The sequence below is a fragment of the Trachurus trachurus genome (assembly GCF_905171665.1).
Source record: "Trachurus trachurus genome assembly, chromosome: 23".
Lineage (NCBI taxonomy): Eukaryota > Metazoa > Chordata > Actinopteri > Carangiformes > Carangidae > Trachurus > Trachurus trachurus.
Genome location: NC_139912.1, coordinates 9,323,943 through 9,343,494, shown reverse-complemented (window position 1 = coordinate 9,343,494; position 19,552 = coordinate 9,323,943). Strand labels below are relative to the sequence as shown.

General features: G+C 41.0%; 2 protein-coding genes across 2 annotated transcripts; both read left to right on the top strand.

The window, feature by feature from the left end:
* The first annotated feature begins 1,574 nt into the window (after positions 1–1,574).
* On the top strand, positions 1,575–12,911 carry arfgap3 (ADP-ribosylation factor GTPase activating protein 3). Its single transcript, XM_083999863.1, has 16 exons — positions 1,575–1,718; positions 4,172–4,290; positions 4,746–4,818; positions 4,933–5,064; positions 5,178–5,258; positions 5,832–5,925; positions 6,038–6,097; positions 6,202–6,248; positions 6,340–6,491; positions 6,774–6,905; positions 7,005–7,130; positions 7,228–7,380; positions 8,406–8,529; positions 8,944–9,031; positions 9,163–9,287; positions 9,847–12,911. Exons 1-16 carry the CDS (start codon positions 1,650–1,652, stop codon positions 9,862–9,864), a joined length of 1,593 nt encoding a protein of 530 aa, XP_083855989.1. The 5' UTR covers positions 1,575–1,649; the 3' UTR covers positions 9,865–12,911.
* Positions 12,877–18,108, top strand: ikbip (IKBKB interacting protein; the record flags this gene model as incomplete). The annotated part of the gene is made up of 5 exons (XM_083999385.1): positions 12,877–12,906; positions 13,050–13,232; positions 14,003–14,923; positions 15,720–15,941; positions 17,468–18,108. The coding sequence occupies 5 exons, from the start codon at positions 12,877–12,879 to the stop codon at positions 18,023–18,025; spliced, it is 1,914 nt and encodes a 637-aa protein (XP_083855511.1). The 3' UTR covers positions 18,026–18,108.
* Between the last annotated feature and the right edge of the window lie 1,444 nt (positions 18,109–19,552).

Here is a 19,552-nt window from a genome sequence, read left to right as displayed (position 1 = left end):
ACTGTCCTGAAGCCTCGCTCCCTTCTGCTGCAGATTATACTCTGTTTTCACTTTTCCATGCGACACTGAAAGATAATTCTCACAAACGTTTATCTCACTTGAACCTCCCATGTTTTAGTTCTCTCGCTTCTTCTTGTCAAATTCAAAGTAATGGGAGAAAATTTTAGTGTTTTTTTGAAATTATATATTACAAATTATAGCAATAAAACCACAGCCAAGTATGGTATTGCGTAAATGCATGTAAATAGCTTGGATTAAACATATTAGAACAAATTAAGCATCAAGATCAGATGATATGTAGTTGGAAATTGATTGTTAATTTATGATGCCACAAGTGCTTTTGTTCTTCTCTTTTCAGAATGCTGTGACTGAAAATCACTTTGTACATTAATTGAATGTCAAATGCAAAAATATCCCTTGAATCTCTTATTTTGTTATATTTGTAAATATGATTCATTTTCCCCTTCATAAAGGGCCACACTTCATTGAGTTAATCGACAAATACTGTGTGAATAATTGTTGATTATCTCGTAGGAGCTATGACGTGAATAAATACACCTGATTTCATAACCTTAACACTTGTTTTGATCATTGAGTATTTTATCGGGCTGCATTTTTTTGCAGAGCTGGACTGCAGGCTCTCCGCTTGTGCAAGCTCTAAATTTATTACCTAGTGAATGTATTGATGAAATCACTGAAACAAATGCTATTTGATGCCTTCAACTGCAGCAGAAGAGGAAGATAATTGTTGTTGTTTTTTAACAATGATGAAAAAAGAGATGTTCTGCCATGTTTTCAGGGCATGCTGTCATCAACTTGCACAGTAAGGTTTGTAAATGTTGTCCCACAACATAATAAATGAATTTATTGGGAAAACAAGGATATTGTATTTTCTTGATTACCAATACACCCTGTGTCTCATTTTCACTTTTGTTGATGAAGATAATTATGCACATTTGTGCGTGTGTGAAGCTGCAATGTGGCATTTACAGCACATGTTAAAGTTGTGATGCAATGGATATATTTTTAAATCAAATTTTAAAGAGGAATGATAATATTTTCCTGAGCAACTTGTTGTTTTTACGCACTAATATTATGAGTGATGTGATATAATTTAGATGTAATACAACATACTTGAAAAAAAAAAAAAGTATTATACTTTATTAATATGTGTGGGGGAAATAAGTTTGTCCCAGCAGCACACAAAGAAAAAAGCAAACAATCCAGCAACCAGTCGCTGCTTGGACTCATACTCTCATACTCATGCATATTTCTAGAGAATTTGGACTGCCATTAAGTTTGTAAATATATTGTATAAAAAATGCGCCTCACAAAAAATACTTGTGTTAAAAAAATCTACAAACTTTACATTATATTATAGTTTTTATTCTATTTATTCTCTTATATCTCTGACTTGTGTATGTGACAAATAAAGTATCCATAGGAGTAAACTACATTACCCACAATCCCTTGCTACAATAACATAACCATGGGGCATTTTCATCCAATCAGAGGCCGACCATGATGTTCCCCCTCCTCTTCCACGAACTGACGTGTCGCATTCAGTTATTATTGAGGAAAAACACAGAGCTAACGCTTCTCTCCTCCTCCTGTCACCACCAGACTTCACCCACAGGCATCACGGAACCATGTCCGAGCCCGGCAAACAGGACATTTCTGCCATTTTCAAGCGGCTGCGCTCGGTTGCCACCAACAAGGTGAGTGAGGGTTTTTTTTGTTGTCATGAAGACGGTTTGTGCTCTTTAACGAGGAAGTCGTGTAGAAACTAGAAACCTGACACGTCGCACTTTGGGAAACGTCGAGGCAGGGCTAGCTTAAAACTTACCAGCAGCTCATTTATACATAAATAAACGTCAAGTTAAAAGAAAAAGGGTGTTTTTTTGTGTTAATAATGTCTCCAGTTGTATCCTAGTAACGTGTTAAAGGCCCCATGCTGTGCACTTTTCTCTGGGTTTATTTCCCTGCTGATATCCCTAACAAGATGTATCATTGGTTTTGAGTACCTGTGATCTGCTTAATATCGTTTCTACTGCCCCTTTCTGTTGCCTCTTTCTGGAGCTCTAGCAGGCACAGGTCATTTGGCCAATCAGAAGAGAGAATGAGAACCTCTCCTCTGATTGGCTCACTGTTTTTGAGTGGCATGTGGTCGGGCCAATCACAGGCAAGTAACTGAAACCTAAGCTGCATTCATATAAATTGAAAAAAAACAACTTGTCGCAGTGGGCGGAGTTACCTTGTGTGTGACATCACAGAAAGGAGGAAGTGCTATCTGCTCGTCTTAAAGAGACAGTTCCTAAAAATGGGCGGTGTGTGTTTCTCCGTTTATGACCAGTTTGATGCATGGGGCAGTAGATACGTGGCCCAGAGACCTCCCCAAGCACGAAAAAATAACCAAAATCACATTTTTCATGCCATGGGGCCTTTAAAGAATAAAACTGTGAGAAAACTTGACTGCTGTAACCAGACGTAGCATAACGTAGCATAACGTAACTGAACGTAACGCTGAACGTCTTGACAGTTGACGTTAGCTCGTTTTTGTTCAGTGGGATCAACTTTCCTTTGGTCCACGTGTAAAAACCAAACAAACACATAAAAAAATGCAAGACAGCAGTGCAGAAATGTCCAGTGTCATCCTCAAAGATACTCTGCTAGTTGTTGCATCAGTAACAGTTGTATTTATTGCGCAATTGACCCTGTTTCATGAACAGCTGTTAGGATCAGTGGCTGACTTATGGTAACCTGCACCCACCTGTCACAGGGGAACTAAGCAAAATGTTATTTTAGGTCCCTCTATTCCTGCCAATTATACAGATTACTGATTATGTACACACACCTACTATGAATTTATTTCATTTTTCTAATCTGTCATTATTCACCATTAAGCCTCGCTTGTTTTTTTGTTACGATGGTTTTTAATCTGAAATGGTACCAAATTCTGCTAAATGTGCAGCCTGGGGTTGATCTACACTTAAAGCAGATATCAGTGGAATGTTTTTGTTAATATAAGTCCTAAATAGTCCTATTTTCCGTCAGCAATCACTTACATGAAGTATTTCAGCCTAAACACGAGTCTCTCCGTCACTCTGCTCTGCTGTAACCCGAGGAGAAAATTTTCCTTGTGGGATACAAGTGTTATCCAATGAGGAGAGAGAACGGCATGAAGGGCTGTGTGTGCAGCCAAGGGATGCGCGTGAATGTGGTGACGTAGCACGAGGACCAATTGATGCCTGACAAGGGCGGGGGCTGCTAACTCATGGTGCGTTCAAAGAAACTCGTACTTTGTGTTTTTCCTTCCTGTGAAGTCATACCAGTTCGATCTGGTACGAGTTCACGGGTCGGAAGTTACGAGTGGCCGTTATAGGGAACTTTCACAGACAACAGGATGGTAAAAACACGAGCTACGGGTTACCTGGAACGCTACCAAGTCGTAGTTGTGACTTGAAGCTGTAACTTACGGTTTCAAAAGCCTGCCTTGAACGCAGCATTAGCCGAAACGGCCGTGAAGCTGATATCTGCTTTAATAGTCAAAGTGGTATAGTACTGAATGGGAATAGGATACTAAATGTCACCTAGGCCTAGTTAAAAGTCACACAATACACCATCTGCTTTTTTTTTTATTTTTGGTTTTAAATAAACTGCAACAACAATGGGAAGTCCAACAGCAACAATTAAAGACTTTTTGCAACTACGTTAAAGTTAATTGCACGTCTGTGGTCTTGACTGGCCCTGAGAAAATATCCAGAGTCCAGCTTGACCGAGACAAGTCCAAGACCTTGAAAATGTGGTCTCAAAAAGCTGGTTTGGGAGTTCTTGCAGCTTGTTCTTGACACATCACCTGGACAGAACTTTTTTCTTGTATGGTGTCCATCAACTACTGTGTGATTGGTCAGAAATTTGAAGTTCTGCACTTGAGTTTCCTGTGAAGTATGAAATGTCCAGGGTCAGAAGACTTTGTTCTTTTTCTTGCCACCTCGAGAAAACGAACAAACTTCTCTGTTTGAGTATGAACAGGCCTAAAGTTTGCTTCCACGTCTCGTTTATCGATTTTTAAACTGAGGATAATGGATTGACCTAGAACACACAACATTGAAATGTCAATTTCCTGGTTCTAAAAAATGAGACAAATTATAACCTTCAATCTTTCTCCTAGGTTTGCTTTGACTGTTCAGCCAAAAACCCCAGTTGGGCCAGCATCACCTATGGTGTGTTCCTATGTATAGACTGCTCAGGGACTCACAGGTCTCTGGGGGTACATCTGAGTTTCATCAGGTAAGGCAGGACTTATTAATTGATCAATTTCAAAACAAAACTTCACATTTAAAGTATCAACCATGCAGAATATGAATGAACACACAAGCATAGAGACAGAATTAGAAGAGAAAGGCAACACATCTGTTAAGAAAAGCAACACAATAGGAGTCTTGAGTTGGATTAATCCATATTGAAAACTTTAAAAAACTATTACACTATTCTAAAGTTGAGATTTAAACACAACAATTGCATGAGTTACTTTATTGCCGTCCAAACTCTTACTGAACCCAAGAAACCTTTAGTCACAATCTGGCAGTATTTTGAACCACCTCCACCAACGGCATGCATGGATATAAATCTAGCTGTAAAGACATAAAAGCAAGATTACTATATCAGCAAATTTGCTAATTGTCAATAATTCACAGGAAGTCACAATCAGATTCTTTAAACTCTAACGTTGCTGTGTTGCACAGGTCTACTGAGCTGGATTTTAATTGGTCTTGGTTCCAGCTAAGATGTATGCAAGTGGGAGGCAATGCCAGTGCTGTGAGTACTTGAGCATAAAACATCAGCACGTTAGAGACAGGTTGTACTTCCAGCTTTGTGTTTGTGTTTGACGCGTGTTTGCTTTTTGTATCTCACTTGACCTTCCTATGGCAGATTGCCTTTTTCAATCAGCACGGCTGCACATCCAGTGCTGCCAACACCAAGTACAACAGCCGAGCTGCTCAGCTCTACAGGGAGAAGATAAAAAGTTTAGCCACGCAAGCGACCAGGCGCCACGGCACAGAGGTGAAAGATAAATTGTCTTCCTGTGTATAACATCGTTGCTCAACACACTTCCTTAGAAGAGTGTGTTGGAGTGCACAGATCAGTTAAATCAGTTTAACTCTTCCTCTACATAGTTGTGGCTTGACAGCCAGGCTCCTCTTTCACCGACGTCACCAGAGGACAAGCAGGTGGATTTCTTCAGTCTCCATTCGCAGGTAAAACAGTGTGCTCATCCTTAAAGGGATAGTTCAACATTTTGGCGAATTGGCCCATTGCCATAAAGTTTTAAGAGTAGGTTTGTTACCTTTAATTGTCGGTGCAAGCTATTTTTAGAATGGCAGAGCAGAGCCGCGAGCTGCTCAGAGCTACGCTACAGAGGCCCATGGGGTTTCTTGGTTTCCCTCATCAAACTCATCAAATACACAATCCAACAACTCCAAAATGCTCTGGTGGACAAGTTGTGACCTGCACATTCACCACGCTATGAGATATTAACGGCACGTTACGAGACAGAGTTGTTTTAGAGGTAAATTCATGCAAAATCGCTGATGCGCGTTCCCGTCAGGGGGCAGTTTTTCAGCAAGCAGTCTCTGCATTCGCCTTGATAACAACTCCGCCGTTCTAAAAATAGCTTGCACCGACAATTAAAGGTAACGAACCTACTCCAAAAATTATAGGGATTCTGGCAATGGGCCAATTTGCCAAAATGTTGAACTATCCCTTTAAATCTACATATCTGCTTTTGGGATGCACAGCTACTTTAATATCTGTGTCTGCTTCGTGCTCAGGTTGTTCCTGAAAATTTGAACATGGCCAAAATGAGTCTCAGTGCCTCCACATCAGAGAAGAGTTCAACCCTAGAAAAAGACGAAGACAAAAATGGTATTCACCGTTTCTCCTGAATAATGCAATACACAGAACAAACACAAAACTGCATCTAGTTGTGTTTATCCCAACAACCTGTCTGTGGTTCCTCATATCCATTCAACCTCAGGTAATCAAGAGGAGGGTCCAAGTGTTGACATGCTGAGTGTTTCTCCAAAAGCAAACCTGGGTTGGTTTTATATTCTTCATATTTGTGTTTTTCCTTTTTCCTTTCCTAGTTACTGTGAAATTTTAAAGATATAATGTAACTTTACTCTCCTCCGATCTTTCCAGAGCCGTCCTCTCTTCTCAAGAAGAAGCCAGCCGCCACCAAGAAAACAGTATGTACAAAGTATATAATCTTGTGAGAGCGGACTTTGTTGTATCGCTGCATATTTGTGATCTGTTTAAAATGTGCCTTCTTGCTCGCAGTTGGCCTCTAAAAAGGGCGGCCTCGGTGCTCAGAAGGTGAGCAGCCAGAGCTTCTCAGAGCTGGAGAAGAAGGCGCAAGCTGCCGACAAAATGAGAGAGAAAGACGAGACCACTGCGAACACCAAGAAGAATACACAACCTGAGGAGTCTATGTACGTGCGTCTTTACTTTTATGTGTTTTTAGTCTCACTTTTCATCTGCTTATCCAAAAGGAGTGTTTTTTTTTCACCCTCCTTGGAGAGATCAGAGGTTTCAGTTTACCTCCCTCAAAACTGTTCACCTCTGCAGAAACTACAGTCCTTAAATGACCCAGCTGCTACTTTTGGATGGACCTGTTTCTTTTTGTTCCTTTGCTCCCCTTCTGTTTCTTTTATTTATTTATTATTTTTCTTTTTTAACTCATCTGTGTCCCTCCTCCTCCTCCCCGCTCTCAGCGCTCCATCCCTGCGACTGTCCTACAAAGATCTTGAGCAGCAGAGGAAAAAAGAGGAGCAGAAGTTTAAGGGATTAGAGGGGAAGAAGAAGGAGCAAGCTGAGAGACTGGGCATGGGTATGGGTATGAGGAGGTACGATGACGACGACAATGATGATGATGCAAATATTATAATAGATCCTGTATCTGATCCTGTGTGTGTTGACTCCCGCTCTGCTCTTCTTCTCTGTAGTGGAGTTTCTCACTCCGTGACGTCGGACATGCACATCATCCAGCAGGAGACTCCGCTGGTGGCAAAGGCCAAAAAAGGGCGGCGGTACACCGAGGACGATGAGGATGAAGGATCCTTCACCTCTAGGTCAGGCGAAGATTTGAAAACTGAATGTTTACCCGTTTTCTCCAGCAGCTGATGGTTTTCCAGCTGTGACATTAATCAGAACTCGTTCTCCCTTTAGGGTCCTGTCCCGGTTTGACGAACAAACAGAAGTGTCTGATAGTTTCTCCTCGCATTGGGGCAGTGTAAGCGATGGAGACGGCTGGATGAGGGAGAGCAAGAAGCCAGAGCCAGACTTCTACCTGTCCTCCACTATGTCTTCACTTGATGACAGGTGGGACAGTGTCTCATGGTTCATATAAATCCAGCTCTTGTTACTTACAGTATATTGTGTTTATCATACAATGTTGTTACATTCACCACAAAGGAATTTAAATTTGTAATTGATCCGTTGTGTAATCACACAATCATTTTGTTTTTCTAAATTCTATAATGATTTCATAACTGCAGTGCTGTGAAAAAGTGTTTGTCCCCTTCTGGATTTCTTACTCTTTTGCATATTTGTTTAAAGGGACAACGAGGAGTTTCTATTTGGTTATAAAAAAGTCTCACGTTAATATGGATGAATCTACGCTACCCACACTTGTTAATGGGTCCTTTTTCGATAAATATATTGTTTTGTCTCTATCGTTAATTTGTTATTATTAGTGGTGGTGGAAATGCTGGGCGAGCCGACCAGCGTTTCCTTACTTTTGGTTTCGTGGCGAGTCATGGCAATAACGCAGCCGATCGCCGTTTATGGTCGGAACTACGACGGTATGTGATCGTCTTCGAACCTCTGACTTTAATTCTTGATGAATGAAAACATGAGTCTGTCTTGCGCCGGTCAAAGAACTTTACGGTGCGCGGCGGAGGCTCATAAATGTAGTGTGAAAACGCTTCGCCTTTCCAAAACTCCTCGTTGTCCCTTTAAGATCATCAAACAAATTTAAATATTAGACAAAGATAACCCAAGTAAACATAAAATGCAGTTTTTAAATGATGATTTCTTTTTTTTAAGGGGAAAAAGCTATCCAAACTAACCCGGCCCTATGTGAAAAAAGTAATTGTTAAATCATGAACTAACTGTGATAAGCAGAGCTGTACATTTTGATTTCAGTGTCATATTGAGACATGAGACATGAAAAAAACTCTCACCATGTTAAGGCTTGTGTTTGAATCTCAGCTGAAACACAGAATAGAGGTAATGAAATATTTAGATCTCTCATACTCTGTGTTACTGTAGCCTACTGCGCTGTTGAGTAATGTTTTGAAATGTCATTCAGTTTATAATGTGTTTATATTGATTCCATCACTTAGGCCCACAGCCAGGAGGAAACCAGAACCACTCCCAGTAACCGACTCTGGAGACGCTCGGAAAAAGTTTGGAGATGTCAAAGCCATCTCCTCTGACATGTACTTTGGAAAACAAGACAACTCAGAGGTACAGAACAACACAGTCCCATATTATATGTATTGTAAAGTACATTATTAATATTGTAGATTTGCATCATGCATGTTTAACTATAAACCGATAATCCAGGTGTGTCTGACCATTGTTGAGGTCAGACACACCTGGATTAGTCAGTTTATCCAATAATGTAAGACAGGAAATAAAGGAGCTGGCTAAAGTTCAGGAAGTAGTGGAGCTGTGCATAAAGCCAATTTTTCATCATAGAATTTCACATTTAATTTTTCAGATACCTCACTGATATCTAAAATTGTTTTCTATGAAGTATACACTCATTTACTTATATTAGACTGAGAATAACTTTACGGCACGGCTCCCTTTAGTTGGTGTTATGTGTATGAGCCAAGCGCAAAAATGTATAACATCCTCTGTGTTTCTGTTCCTTAGTACGAGGCCAAAACACGACTGGAACGACTGTCCGGGAATGCCTCTATAAGTTCAGCAGACCTTTTTGATGATCCAAAGAAACAGACGGGTAAGAGGCCGCTGCTGCACCAAAACTTCCTTTTTTACTCACTGTTTACTGTACTTTTTTTTTTTTTTTTGCAATTTTTGAATTCAACATCGACAAATCTGTGGATGTCTTTCGTTATCTTGTGCGCGCAGGGAGTTCGTACCGCCTGACCGACGTGCTGCCCAACGCCCCCGACATGTCGCAGCTCAAGATGGGAGTGCGCTCGGTGGCAGGAAAACTCTCCGTCATGGCCAGTGGAGTAGTCAACTCAATTCAGGTCGGCTCTTGAATCACGATCATACCAACATCTTAAAGGGATAGTTCACCCAAAATTCAAATTGCACTCATTATCTACTCACCCTCATGTCGACTAAGGGCTGGGAGAAGTTTCAGAGTCCTCCGTGGCTTCTCTGAGTTACAGGGGGTCTCGGCGTAGCAGTGCATGTCCATATAAGGGTTGCAAATGGATACCAACTGTCTTCGTAACAAAAAGACACACCAAAAAACATCCAAATACCTCCATGCTGCTCATATGTAATGTCTGTCTTGTATTGAAGCCCCAAAATGCAAAATTGTTCCGAAAAAAATTAAATAAGTCTATATTTCAAGCTTGTTTGTAGCGGAAGCTCCTCTTCCTGGTTCGTCAAATTTGGACGAAGTTAGTTTTTTGGTGTGTCTTTTTGTTAACTTCTCCCAGCCCTTTGTCGACATGAGGGTGAGTAGATAATGAGTGCAATTTGAATTTTGGATGAACTATCCCTTTAATGGACATAAACATATAACATATAACATAAAGTCAGCTTCTAATTATGTATACTTTTGTGTTTTTTTTTCAGGATCATTACAGTTCCTGAGCGATGCTGCGGCTCCTCTTAGAGTCTCGTCGTCCTCTGATCACCAGGGTTTGATGATCATTCGCCCAGTGAGTGGTGGTTCCTTATCTGGGAGAGAGAAGAAGAAAGATCAATCAATCAGTGCTCTGTGACACATCAGGATTTATCCTGTATACATCTACATCTAGTTTTTTATTAGACAATGTGTATATATATATATATATATACCACAGTGGTTAGAAGATGACAAGATAACTGAAGCACATTTGTTTCACTGCGGGCATCTCGAAGGGAGTTTCTGTGTATACCACAGTTATGAAGGATATTCAGTTTGCAGTTCATTTAGTTTGCTTTGCGGTCTTGGGATTTAAATATTTAGAAAAGCTGTATGTAGCAGTCTGAGGAGATTTCTATTGTTGTAAAGATTTTTCTTTCTAATTCTTTGGTTAATGAGGTCAGAACCTAAGCAGCAGTGGTGACAAGTTAATTGCAAGCACTTAATTGGTTAACTCACACTTGCTCATCACACGCAGTTTGTCGTGTCGTCCTGTTTTGTTTTGTTTTTTAAAGTCTTGCACATTGCCACAGATTTAAAAGTGTCCTTTCCGTCCCCAAAGTGCACTTAGATTTGCTCTTCCACAGACAGGACCAAAAGCTGACAATGAGGCCTTAGGGGACCAGATATATTTCTTCACTAAATACAATATCCGTTATGTAAATTGATATCGGCCTCATTCACGCATAAGCTCAATTATCTTGTTTTTTGTAGGTCATCATGCATCTGTAGTCCAAAAGGAGGAGATGACATAGAGCCTTAAGCAGCTATAAAAGTTGAAAGATATTTTTTTGATGTTTGCACTCATTTGATTTCTCAGCGAAAAAAGTACACAAGAAGATTCATACCACTCTTGTATTTGTGCATTTTAAATAATGAGCTGGAGAGGTTTTGTTGTTAGATTGAGTTTATTACCTGTGGACTGAGCCAGGTTAGCTGTGTCCACACTATTTACAGTCTTTATTGCTAAGCTAAGCTAACTGGCTGCAGCTTGTAGCTTCATATTAAATGAACAGATATGAGCGTGATATCAATCTTCACATTTAACTCTCGTCAGGAAACTGTTCCTTTATGTAAATGTATTGAATTTAGAGGGTTGATGGGTCGATAATGAAGGTTGTAATGTCCCGATGGAGTGGGATGTTTTTGTACAGCAGCACAAGTCCACTTAGGAAAAAAAAAACAAGTTCATGTTAAGTTGCTGTATCATACTGCCAAGGTCCAAGAGATGTATTTAATTATGTTAAACATAAGACAGGCAGTGATCACAGATAGCGCCACAGGTGGTGTTATCGTGTGGTTTAGGATTTGATTTGTAAAAGCAATAGAAAAGAAGCTTATCCATGATTTTGATATTGGAAAAAAAAACTACAGCTTGCGCTTTAGCATTTACTTAAGTTTACGTACGAGTTGAGTCACTAGTACTTTTGAATCCCAGATTGGGAACAGAATGATTATTTTACTGAGCAATTTCTGTACTGTTCATGCGTCTCAGGAGTTTGTTTTGTCATGTTAAATATTAAAACACTATGAAGGAGTTATACATCTCTCAATGACCAAATATTTTTAACTCCATCTCCATACGCCTTAGTCCAAAGATCTCATAACCATGCATCATGAAACATTGTGGAGTCATCTGGTTACCTGTTTTTTTTTTTGCACATAATTTGTTAGAAATTGCACGTGGCAGCTTTTGCTTGAATGTACTGTATTGCTGTTGAACTTTTGCCTCTAAGTTGACAATGCGTCCGTATAACGCTTCAGTTTTGTTTATCTTTGTAATATTGTTTGTGTCTTATGCTGTTGTTGAATATTGTTAAGTGTTAACATAAAAGAACAGCAGCTTGTGTAATGTGCATGGCCCTTGAAGTTATTAGAAAACCCAGACAAACAGCCTGTATACAACATAGCAGATGGTTTCTACGACCCATTCATGTAAACAATAAATGGAATAACAGAATCACTCAATAATAACTGTATAGTAGGCTTGGGACTGCTACATACAATCTTGTATAGGGCTTTGAATTGCCATTTATAGGAAGCTATTGATAATCAGATTTTGACAATTTTTGACACTCAAGATGTAAGTAAGCTTTTTTGAAAACATGCCAAATAAATGGCTTGTGCCTAAAATCCTCTGTCTTTGTCTAAATATCAAGGCTGCATGTGCTATGTAACATCCCAGAAATGTGTTTTTGGATTAATTGGTTAATTAAACAAACAAGAAAAACGTACAGTAAGTGTATGATTTGTTTACAAAAACCCCAAAGATCACAATTACAATTGTACAAAACAGAGAGAAGCAATACATCTTATTATTTGATTAAAGAAAATGTCTGCAGGTTAATTTTCTATTCATCGTTTAATTGATAAATCGATTAATTGTTTAGCTACTGTCAAACGTCATAAAATAAGGGCCCATTCAGGACAAATGCTGGCAGTCGCTTACGTGGCTAGCTGAGGCGTTTAAGGTGCTTCCTGTTATGTCGGAAAATCCAAAACATCACAGATGCTCATCTGAACCAGCAAGTTGTATATAGACTTTCTTTGGTTGAAAATTTGTAATAGTGTTTCAAACATGATTGTCGCTTAAAATGCCTGTCCACTAGACATACATGTTACAATTATCGGTTTCTAAATAATTTGTTTTTGCCGGCTAGTTTGAGTGTGTACGAGTTTTCAGACAGCCCGTGAACGCACCATTTTTTTTCCATGGAGCAGGGTAAGCTAGATGGCCGTTAATCGCGTTTAAACATATAAACAAAGCTGTTATTTGTACATTTCCCCACTTTAATGTCTTAAATTATGAACCTTTCTGTTAAACAGCTGTCGTATTTTACTTTACAACGCCACGAATAACCGTGAGACGTGTTTTTTGGGGGCTCGGCTCGTTGAATTCCTTCATAGTAAAAGTCGCTAACAGTGGTTAAAAATGCCCAGTGAACTAAAACAGAGGAAAAAGACTCAAAAACAAAGCGATGAAGTTGCTGAAACATCGACTTCAAATGGTAAAGATGAGGCGCGAAAAGTTAAAACAGAGTCTGGAGCAAATAAAACGTCTTCGTGCCTGGATATTAGAAGTATATTGTGCTTATTGTCGCTGGCAGCCTGTGGAGCGATGAGCTGGTAAGTTAACAATTTAATTGTTTAGAAATTGTCTTTTACAAATGTGCATCATCATGTCACTGATAAAGTGTTTTCTGTCCGGGTTTTCAGGGTTGTGCTGCAACAGAATGAGAGGTTTTCCCAAATCGAGGAAAAGTACAAATCTCTACACGGGAAGACTTCAAGTCTGTTCGACATGGAGGAAGAAGTCCTCAAAGTCTCCAAAAAGGTGCGTTTGAGTTATTCACAACAGGAAACTACTGCAGGGATGGAGGCTTAAAGGGTCAGTTCATCCAAAATTACAAAAACACACATTGTTTTTATTTTATTTTCTTGTGAAATTCTGAATATTTTTACCTTTTAAGTCCCACTAAACGTTTTCCAATTGAACAATATGGGTTGCAGAAAACATATACTATATATTTTATGTGCAAACCCTCTGCATGCCTAAAGAAATAATTATTGAGCACAAATTATCTTTGCTTGCATCCTTGCGTCTTTTGGTACATAAACGTGTCTTTCACAGGACCCTGTCTAAGACATAAGATACAAGACTGTTTATTAATCCCATTCCCACATATAGGAAATTTGGTTGTTACAGTAGCATTTGTAACATACAAGGTAAAAAAGTAAAAGAATATGCAAATATTATAACGATGTAAGACAAACATATGTTTCAGGAAGGAATATATACAGTTATTTTCAAGAATAGCATAAAATTATACACAGTGTTAGTTCTAAGGCACAATAAAGTATTGCACAGATGAAGGGTGTATGGACGTGCAAGGTGCGCAGTTTGTGCACAAATATGGACATAAATAATTAATAAATAAATGAATTACAACTGTAAACTGTGTAAATACAGCCTAAATAGTGGAATATATGCTATATATATGCATGAGCTTTATTTCCTGCTGTACAAATTGTACATTTATATAAATACTGAGGACCATAGAGCTCCCACAGAAACAGCCCTCCTGTTTTGTGTTGCGGCTGCAGCTGGCCGCCTCCGAGGATGACCTACAGGAGGCTCTCTCCACCGTCTCCTTGGCGACAAGGCTGCAACGGGACATCGCCACCCTCCACGCAGCCGTCACGGCGATGCAGGCCGAGGAGAACTCCGCCTCCCGCGACCTGCAGACGGTCAACGCCCGCTTCCTCAACGTGACCGAGACGTGGCAGGAGCGCCTGGCGGCCGTCACCTCCGACCTCGCCGCCCTCAAGGCCGAGTCGAGGGAGGCGCACGCCGGGGCCACGGAGCGGGTGAACGAGGCCGAGCGGAGGGCCCGGGCGCTGGCGGAGAGGCTGGAGGAGCTGGAGGACAGCACCAAGAGGAACGCCCGAGCCATGGAGCGCACGGAGGGGGACGACACCAAGCGGGCGCAGGATCAGCTGGACTGGAACACGAAGCAGATCCACAAGCTGGAGGAGCAGATCGGCGGCCTGAGCAGGAGCGAGGCCGAGCTCGGCTCCCAGCTGCAGGAGCACATCCCCAGGGCGCGGGAGTGCGAGGAGCGGCTGCCGCAGGTGGAGGAGGCCGTGCGCTCCATCCTGAAGCTGGGCGGCGACCTGAGCGGGGCGGAGAAGAGGCTGGAGGAGGTGACCCTGCAGGTGTTCGGGACCGAGGACAGCATGCTGAAGGCGCTGAACGAAATCCTGCAGATCAGACAGGAGCTGGACACGCTGCACGCCCAGAACAGCATCATGAAGATGAAGAACGAGCTGTCCGTGGTCAAAGAGGCGGTCCGTGAACTCACCATGGTGCTGAGGGAAAACACGGTGGACAACCAGAATATCTTAGACGCCCTGGGAGAGGAACAAGAAGAGGAAGTAGAAGAAGATGAAGAATGGAAAGAAGACGAGGAGTGGGAGGAATTTGAACAGGATGAGACAGAGCAGCCGCTTCATGATGACCTCAATGAATGATATCATTGTTTTCATTTGGGCTGCGTTATATGTTTATAAAAGTAATGTTTTCTAAAAATGCGCACCTCAGTTTAATGTGTGTGAAGGCACAGATGCACTGTAATACACAGAGGTACAAACCAGGGATGTATTTTAGTGGTTCGTTTATATGGAGTGACACTTTTAGGCTTCCGTAGTCGCTTAAAATATGTCTCTTTATTTCTAAATCACACATTTGCACTGATACGATACATTACAACACCTGTGCCAGTCTTTTTGGATGTAACTATACTGAACCTGAATCAGTTGATCATCAAAAAAATAACTTATGACAATCAGTGAATACTTTTGTAAGAACAATTGTGAATTAAAATTATTTTTTTTTACCTTTATCTTAAAATAAACTGAATATTTTTAGGATTTAAGAAAAACAAGAATCACCATCATGACATGTATGTGTATGTTTGGAAATGTTGATGGACATTAATGAACTATATTATTCATTAATAAGCCAAGAAAATAATACATATGAATCACAATGAATTTGTTCTCTGTAAGTTTCAGAAATATATTTTATACATAAACCTTCATATTTATATTGAATGTTACATTTTAGTTTCACCGTTGGAAAGCTGTTTGTCACTTGACTTATTTAATAAAATGTTGTTAACCTCTTTGTGTAAATTTGTGCAAAGTTTCAGTACTTCTCAATGTCGATAATGAATGATAATGTACAGTTATGTGTGACTCCTCCACTTGTCCTTGAATCTACACCGGTCACTCCATCATGTGCTGTCCTGTGCTGTTTCAGTGTGAGAGCGTCCAGCTGATGCTGGAGGGTCTCGGGGGTCAGCGCGGGGCTCTGAGGCCTCAGCTGGAGAGTCTGGAGCAGGACGTCGGCCGACTGAAGGAGTGGGCGTCCGGGCTGACGGAGACACGAGCTCAGCTGCAGACCAGCCTGAGCACGCTGAGAGACGCTGTGGGACAGATCGAAGAGCGCACCTCGGCCATCAGCACGGACTTTGCCAACAAGGTAGATCACATTTAAAGCAGATATCAGCTTCGCGGCCGTTTCGGCTAATGCTGCGTTTAAGGCAGGCTTTTGAAACCGTAAGTTACAGCTTCAAGTCACAACTACGACTTGGTAGCGTTCCAGGTAACCCGTAGCTCGTGTTTTTACCATCCTGTTGTCTGTGAAAGTTCCCTATAACGGCCACTCGTAACTTCCGACCCGTGAACTCGTACCAGATCGAACTGGTATGACTTCACAGGAAGGAAAAACACAAAGTACGAGTTTCTTTGAACGCACCATGAGTTAGCAGCCCCCGCCCTTGTCAGGCATCAATTGGTCCTCGTGCTACGTCACCACATTCACGCGCATCCCTTGGCTGCACACACAGCCCTTCATGCCGTTCTCTCTCCTCATTGGATGACACTTGTATCCCACAAGGAAAATTTTCTCCTCGGGTTACAGCAGAGCAGAGTGACGGAGAGACTCGTGTTCCGGTCGAAACACTCTATGTAAGTGATTGCTGACGGAAAATATGACTAATTAGGACTTATATTAACAAAAACATTTCACTGATATCTCCTTTAAGTCTTTTCAGCTTCATCGTGTATAGTTTATTATGTTTAGAGATCACAGAAGAGATCCTACTTAACGCCAGGGCCCAGTTGTTCAAAAGGTGTAGGATTTTGAAATCCCTTTTTTTTTGCCATCCAGGATCACGTAATCCGTCTTAATTTTATCCCAGGTGTTCAAAGCAAAGTTGGATTGGATCAGTCTGATCCTGACAAAACTTTTCAAGATTACCAAATCCAGATAATTAGTTCTCTAAATGTTCCCACATATCACACTGAAAGCTACTAGGTATGCAAACAAGCAAACAAAACAAAACAAAAAAACAGGCAGAATAGCCAGCATGAGGTCACTCAAGTGTTTTTATTTGAGAATGGGGTGTATGTATTGTTTTCTGTGCTGTTTCATTTCAGCCAGACCAGTTGAAATAATAAATCAAACATACAGTACATTACAGTCAAATACATGGTGAATATTTTTCCAAGTGTTTCAAATTCAAAATTCAGATTTCAAAATTCAAACTTCAGACTTCATTTTATTATCCAGTGGTTGGGGAAAAGTTCGTGGAATAATCAAAAGTTAATTTTTTTACTTTATCACTGTAATGGTTTAAAAATCATCAAGTGCAAAATATAAATGTATATATGTACTACATTATAAATGTTGTTTATTTGAATTTAAATCACATTTTGCTCCTGAAATCCACCCTGAATCAACCCGACCACTGGGATCAGAATAATCCAGATATTTTGATTCTGAGTTATTTCGATCCCACAAAAAAGTTTTGAACACAAATTGAGGATTTAATCCAGATTAAAACCAAGATGGATGATCTAATCCGATCTAAAAATCAATTTTTAGTTTTGAACAACCCATTTTCAAAATATGATCCAATCTGTCATTCAAAATCCAGTCAGATAACCTTTGAACAACTGGGAGGAAACAACTTTTCAAATGGATTTCCTGCATCCTCCCTCTAGGTGGCGTCGGTGAGGACAGATGTGCGCAGGATGGACGGCCTGAAGTCTGAGCTGCAGTCCCTGCTCGCTCAGGTGGAAGAACTGGAGGACAAGACCAACCAGGTGGAGCGCAGCATGGTCAAGCGCATCGGGGACGTCCTGGCCAACAGCGTCGACCGAGTCACCAATCTCCGAGCCGCGTCCCAACGCAACACTCAGTCCATAGAGCAGCTCCGCAAACGCATCCCCGAGCTGGCCACCGCCGACCATCAGATCTCCGAGCGTTTGAGGGAGCTGGAGAGCGGCCGAGCTCGCATGATAAGAACACTGACCTTCGCCAGCGACCTCAAACCGAAGGTGGCGACCATCAGGAGGGACTTTGGGGCGTTTGAGCCTCAGCTGTCAGATCTGATTGTGCGGATAGGAAGACTGGCAGAGGATCTCACCAAGAGAGAGCAGGAGATTGCTGAGCTTAGACAGACATTATCTAATCTCACTGCAGTGGAGGGAGATTTAAGTGACACACAGAAACAGGTTAGTGACATAGCTGATATCAGAGAGATGCCCCGCCCAGCGTGAGCGCCACACGCTCTCAACCGCACACATGTGGACACTGATTGGCTGCTTTTTTGTTCTTTCTTTCTTTCTTTTTTTTGGCTTTGCCTCAGCTTCACATTTGTCACTACTGCTGTCTAAATGTTTACTGAAATAAACATGAAACTGTTGTTTACCAGACTGACACAATCTGAGCTGCCCTCAAGCATGAAACTGTAAACAGGAAAGTCCAAACCCATGAAGAGGTTATGAATGTGAACAAGTCTGTCAGCATTGGCTCGCAGTTTTGAAACGTCTTGAGTTCATGACAAAGATTGTTTGTTGTCTTTGTTCAGCTGCATTGCTCTTCACGGGCGTAGTGTAAACTGATCCTAATGTGACATACAGCAGCAAATATTTTATTTTCATGGGCTCTGCTTGTGATTCAGAGGCTTTAAAATGTGAAGGGAATGCAGAGAAATAAAATATTTTGGTCAGTTTTAAAGGTTTCGGGTTCAGAATGAGCATGAAATTATGGTTTATGGGAATAGTTTGGCATTCTGGGATGTAGGCTTATGCTGGAAGTTATAGATATCACCTTAAAGGGATAAAGGGTTCAACATTTTGGTAAATTGACCCATTGCCATAATCCCTATAGTCTTAGCAGTAGGTTCGTCACCTTTAATTGTCGGTGCAAGCTATGTTTAGAACGGCGGAGCAGAGCTGCGAGCTGCTCAGAGCTACGCTACAGAGGCTAATGGGATTTCTTGGTTTGCCTCATCAAACTCATCAAATACACAATCCAACAACTCCAAAACACTGTGGTGGACAAGTTGTGACCTGCACATTCACCACGCTATGAGATAATAACAGTTTAATTGTCAGCTTGCACCGACAATTAAAGGTAACAAAACTACTGCTATGACTATAGGGATTATGGCAATGGGCCAATTTGCCAAAATATTGAACTATCCCTTTAATGTTCAAGATGAAACTACAGTAGGGAGTGGGAAACAGATACAGTACCATACCTGTTATTAGGTTATAGCAACAATGACTGGTCCTAGTCCAGCCAGGATTACTCTTTATGCTTTATACTAAGTCTGTCTTATCTGATGGAGAGCACAAGCCAAATGCATTTGTTTTACGACCACACAAGTGTTATTCAAGCTTTTGACTTTAAGAATATCTCAGTGCATTTGAAAGTAGAGGAGAAAATATCAGTCACCCAGGTCTCAAAATAGTCAGATCAGCTGAAAATGTCATTAAGGCTTCACAAAGTCATTCCAGTTTTTCCACCCTGGACAAAACCTCCTCATCTTGACCAGAAATTCCAGTTTGTTACCTGAACTATACTGTACTTCGACTAATTCTACATCACTGTAAGGGTTTATTATCGTCCTCACGCCCCCTAGTAAAGCACAGCATGACTTTGAAGTGGTCAAACGGCAGCAGCCTTTGCTCTTAACACAAGCTGAGTCACATTTCTGCAGAACACCTGGAAGAAAGTCAAAACTCAACACCCACAGAGAAAATGACCCGTTACTGGTCGCTGTTTTTCGGATGAAAGAG

Coding starts and splice junctions, on each gene's coding strand:
- arfgap3 (XM_083999863.1), top strand. CDS start 1,650: ATGTCCGAGCCCGGCAAACAGGACATTTCTGCCATTTTCAAGCGGCTG. Junction 4,291..4,745: donor GTACATCTGAGTTTCATCAG/GTAAGGCAGGAC, acceptor TGTGTTGCACAG/GTCTACTGAGCTGGATTTTA. Junction 6,098..6,201: donor TTCTCCAAAAGCAAACCTGG/GTTGGTTTTATA, acceptor CGATCTTTCCAG/AGCCGTCCTCTCTTCTCAAG.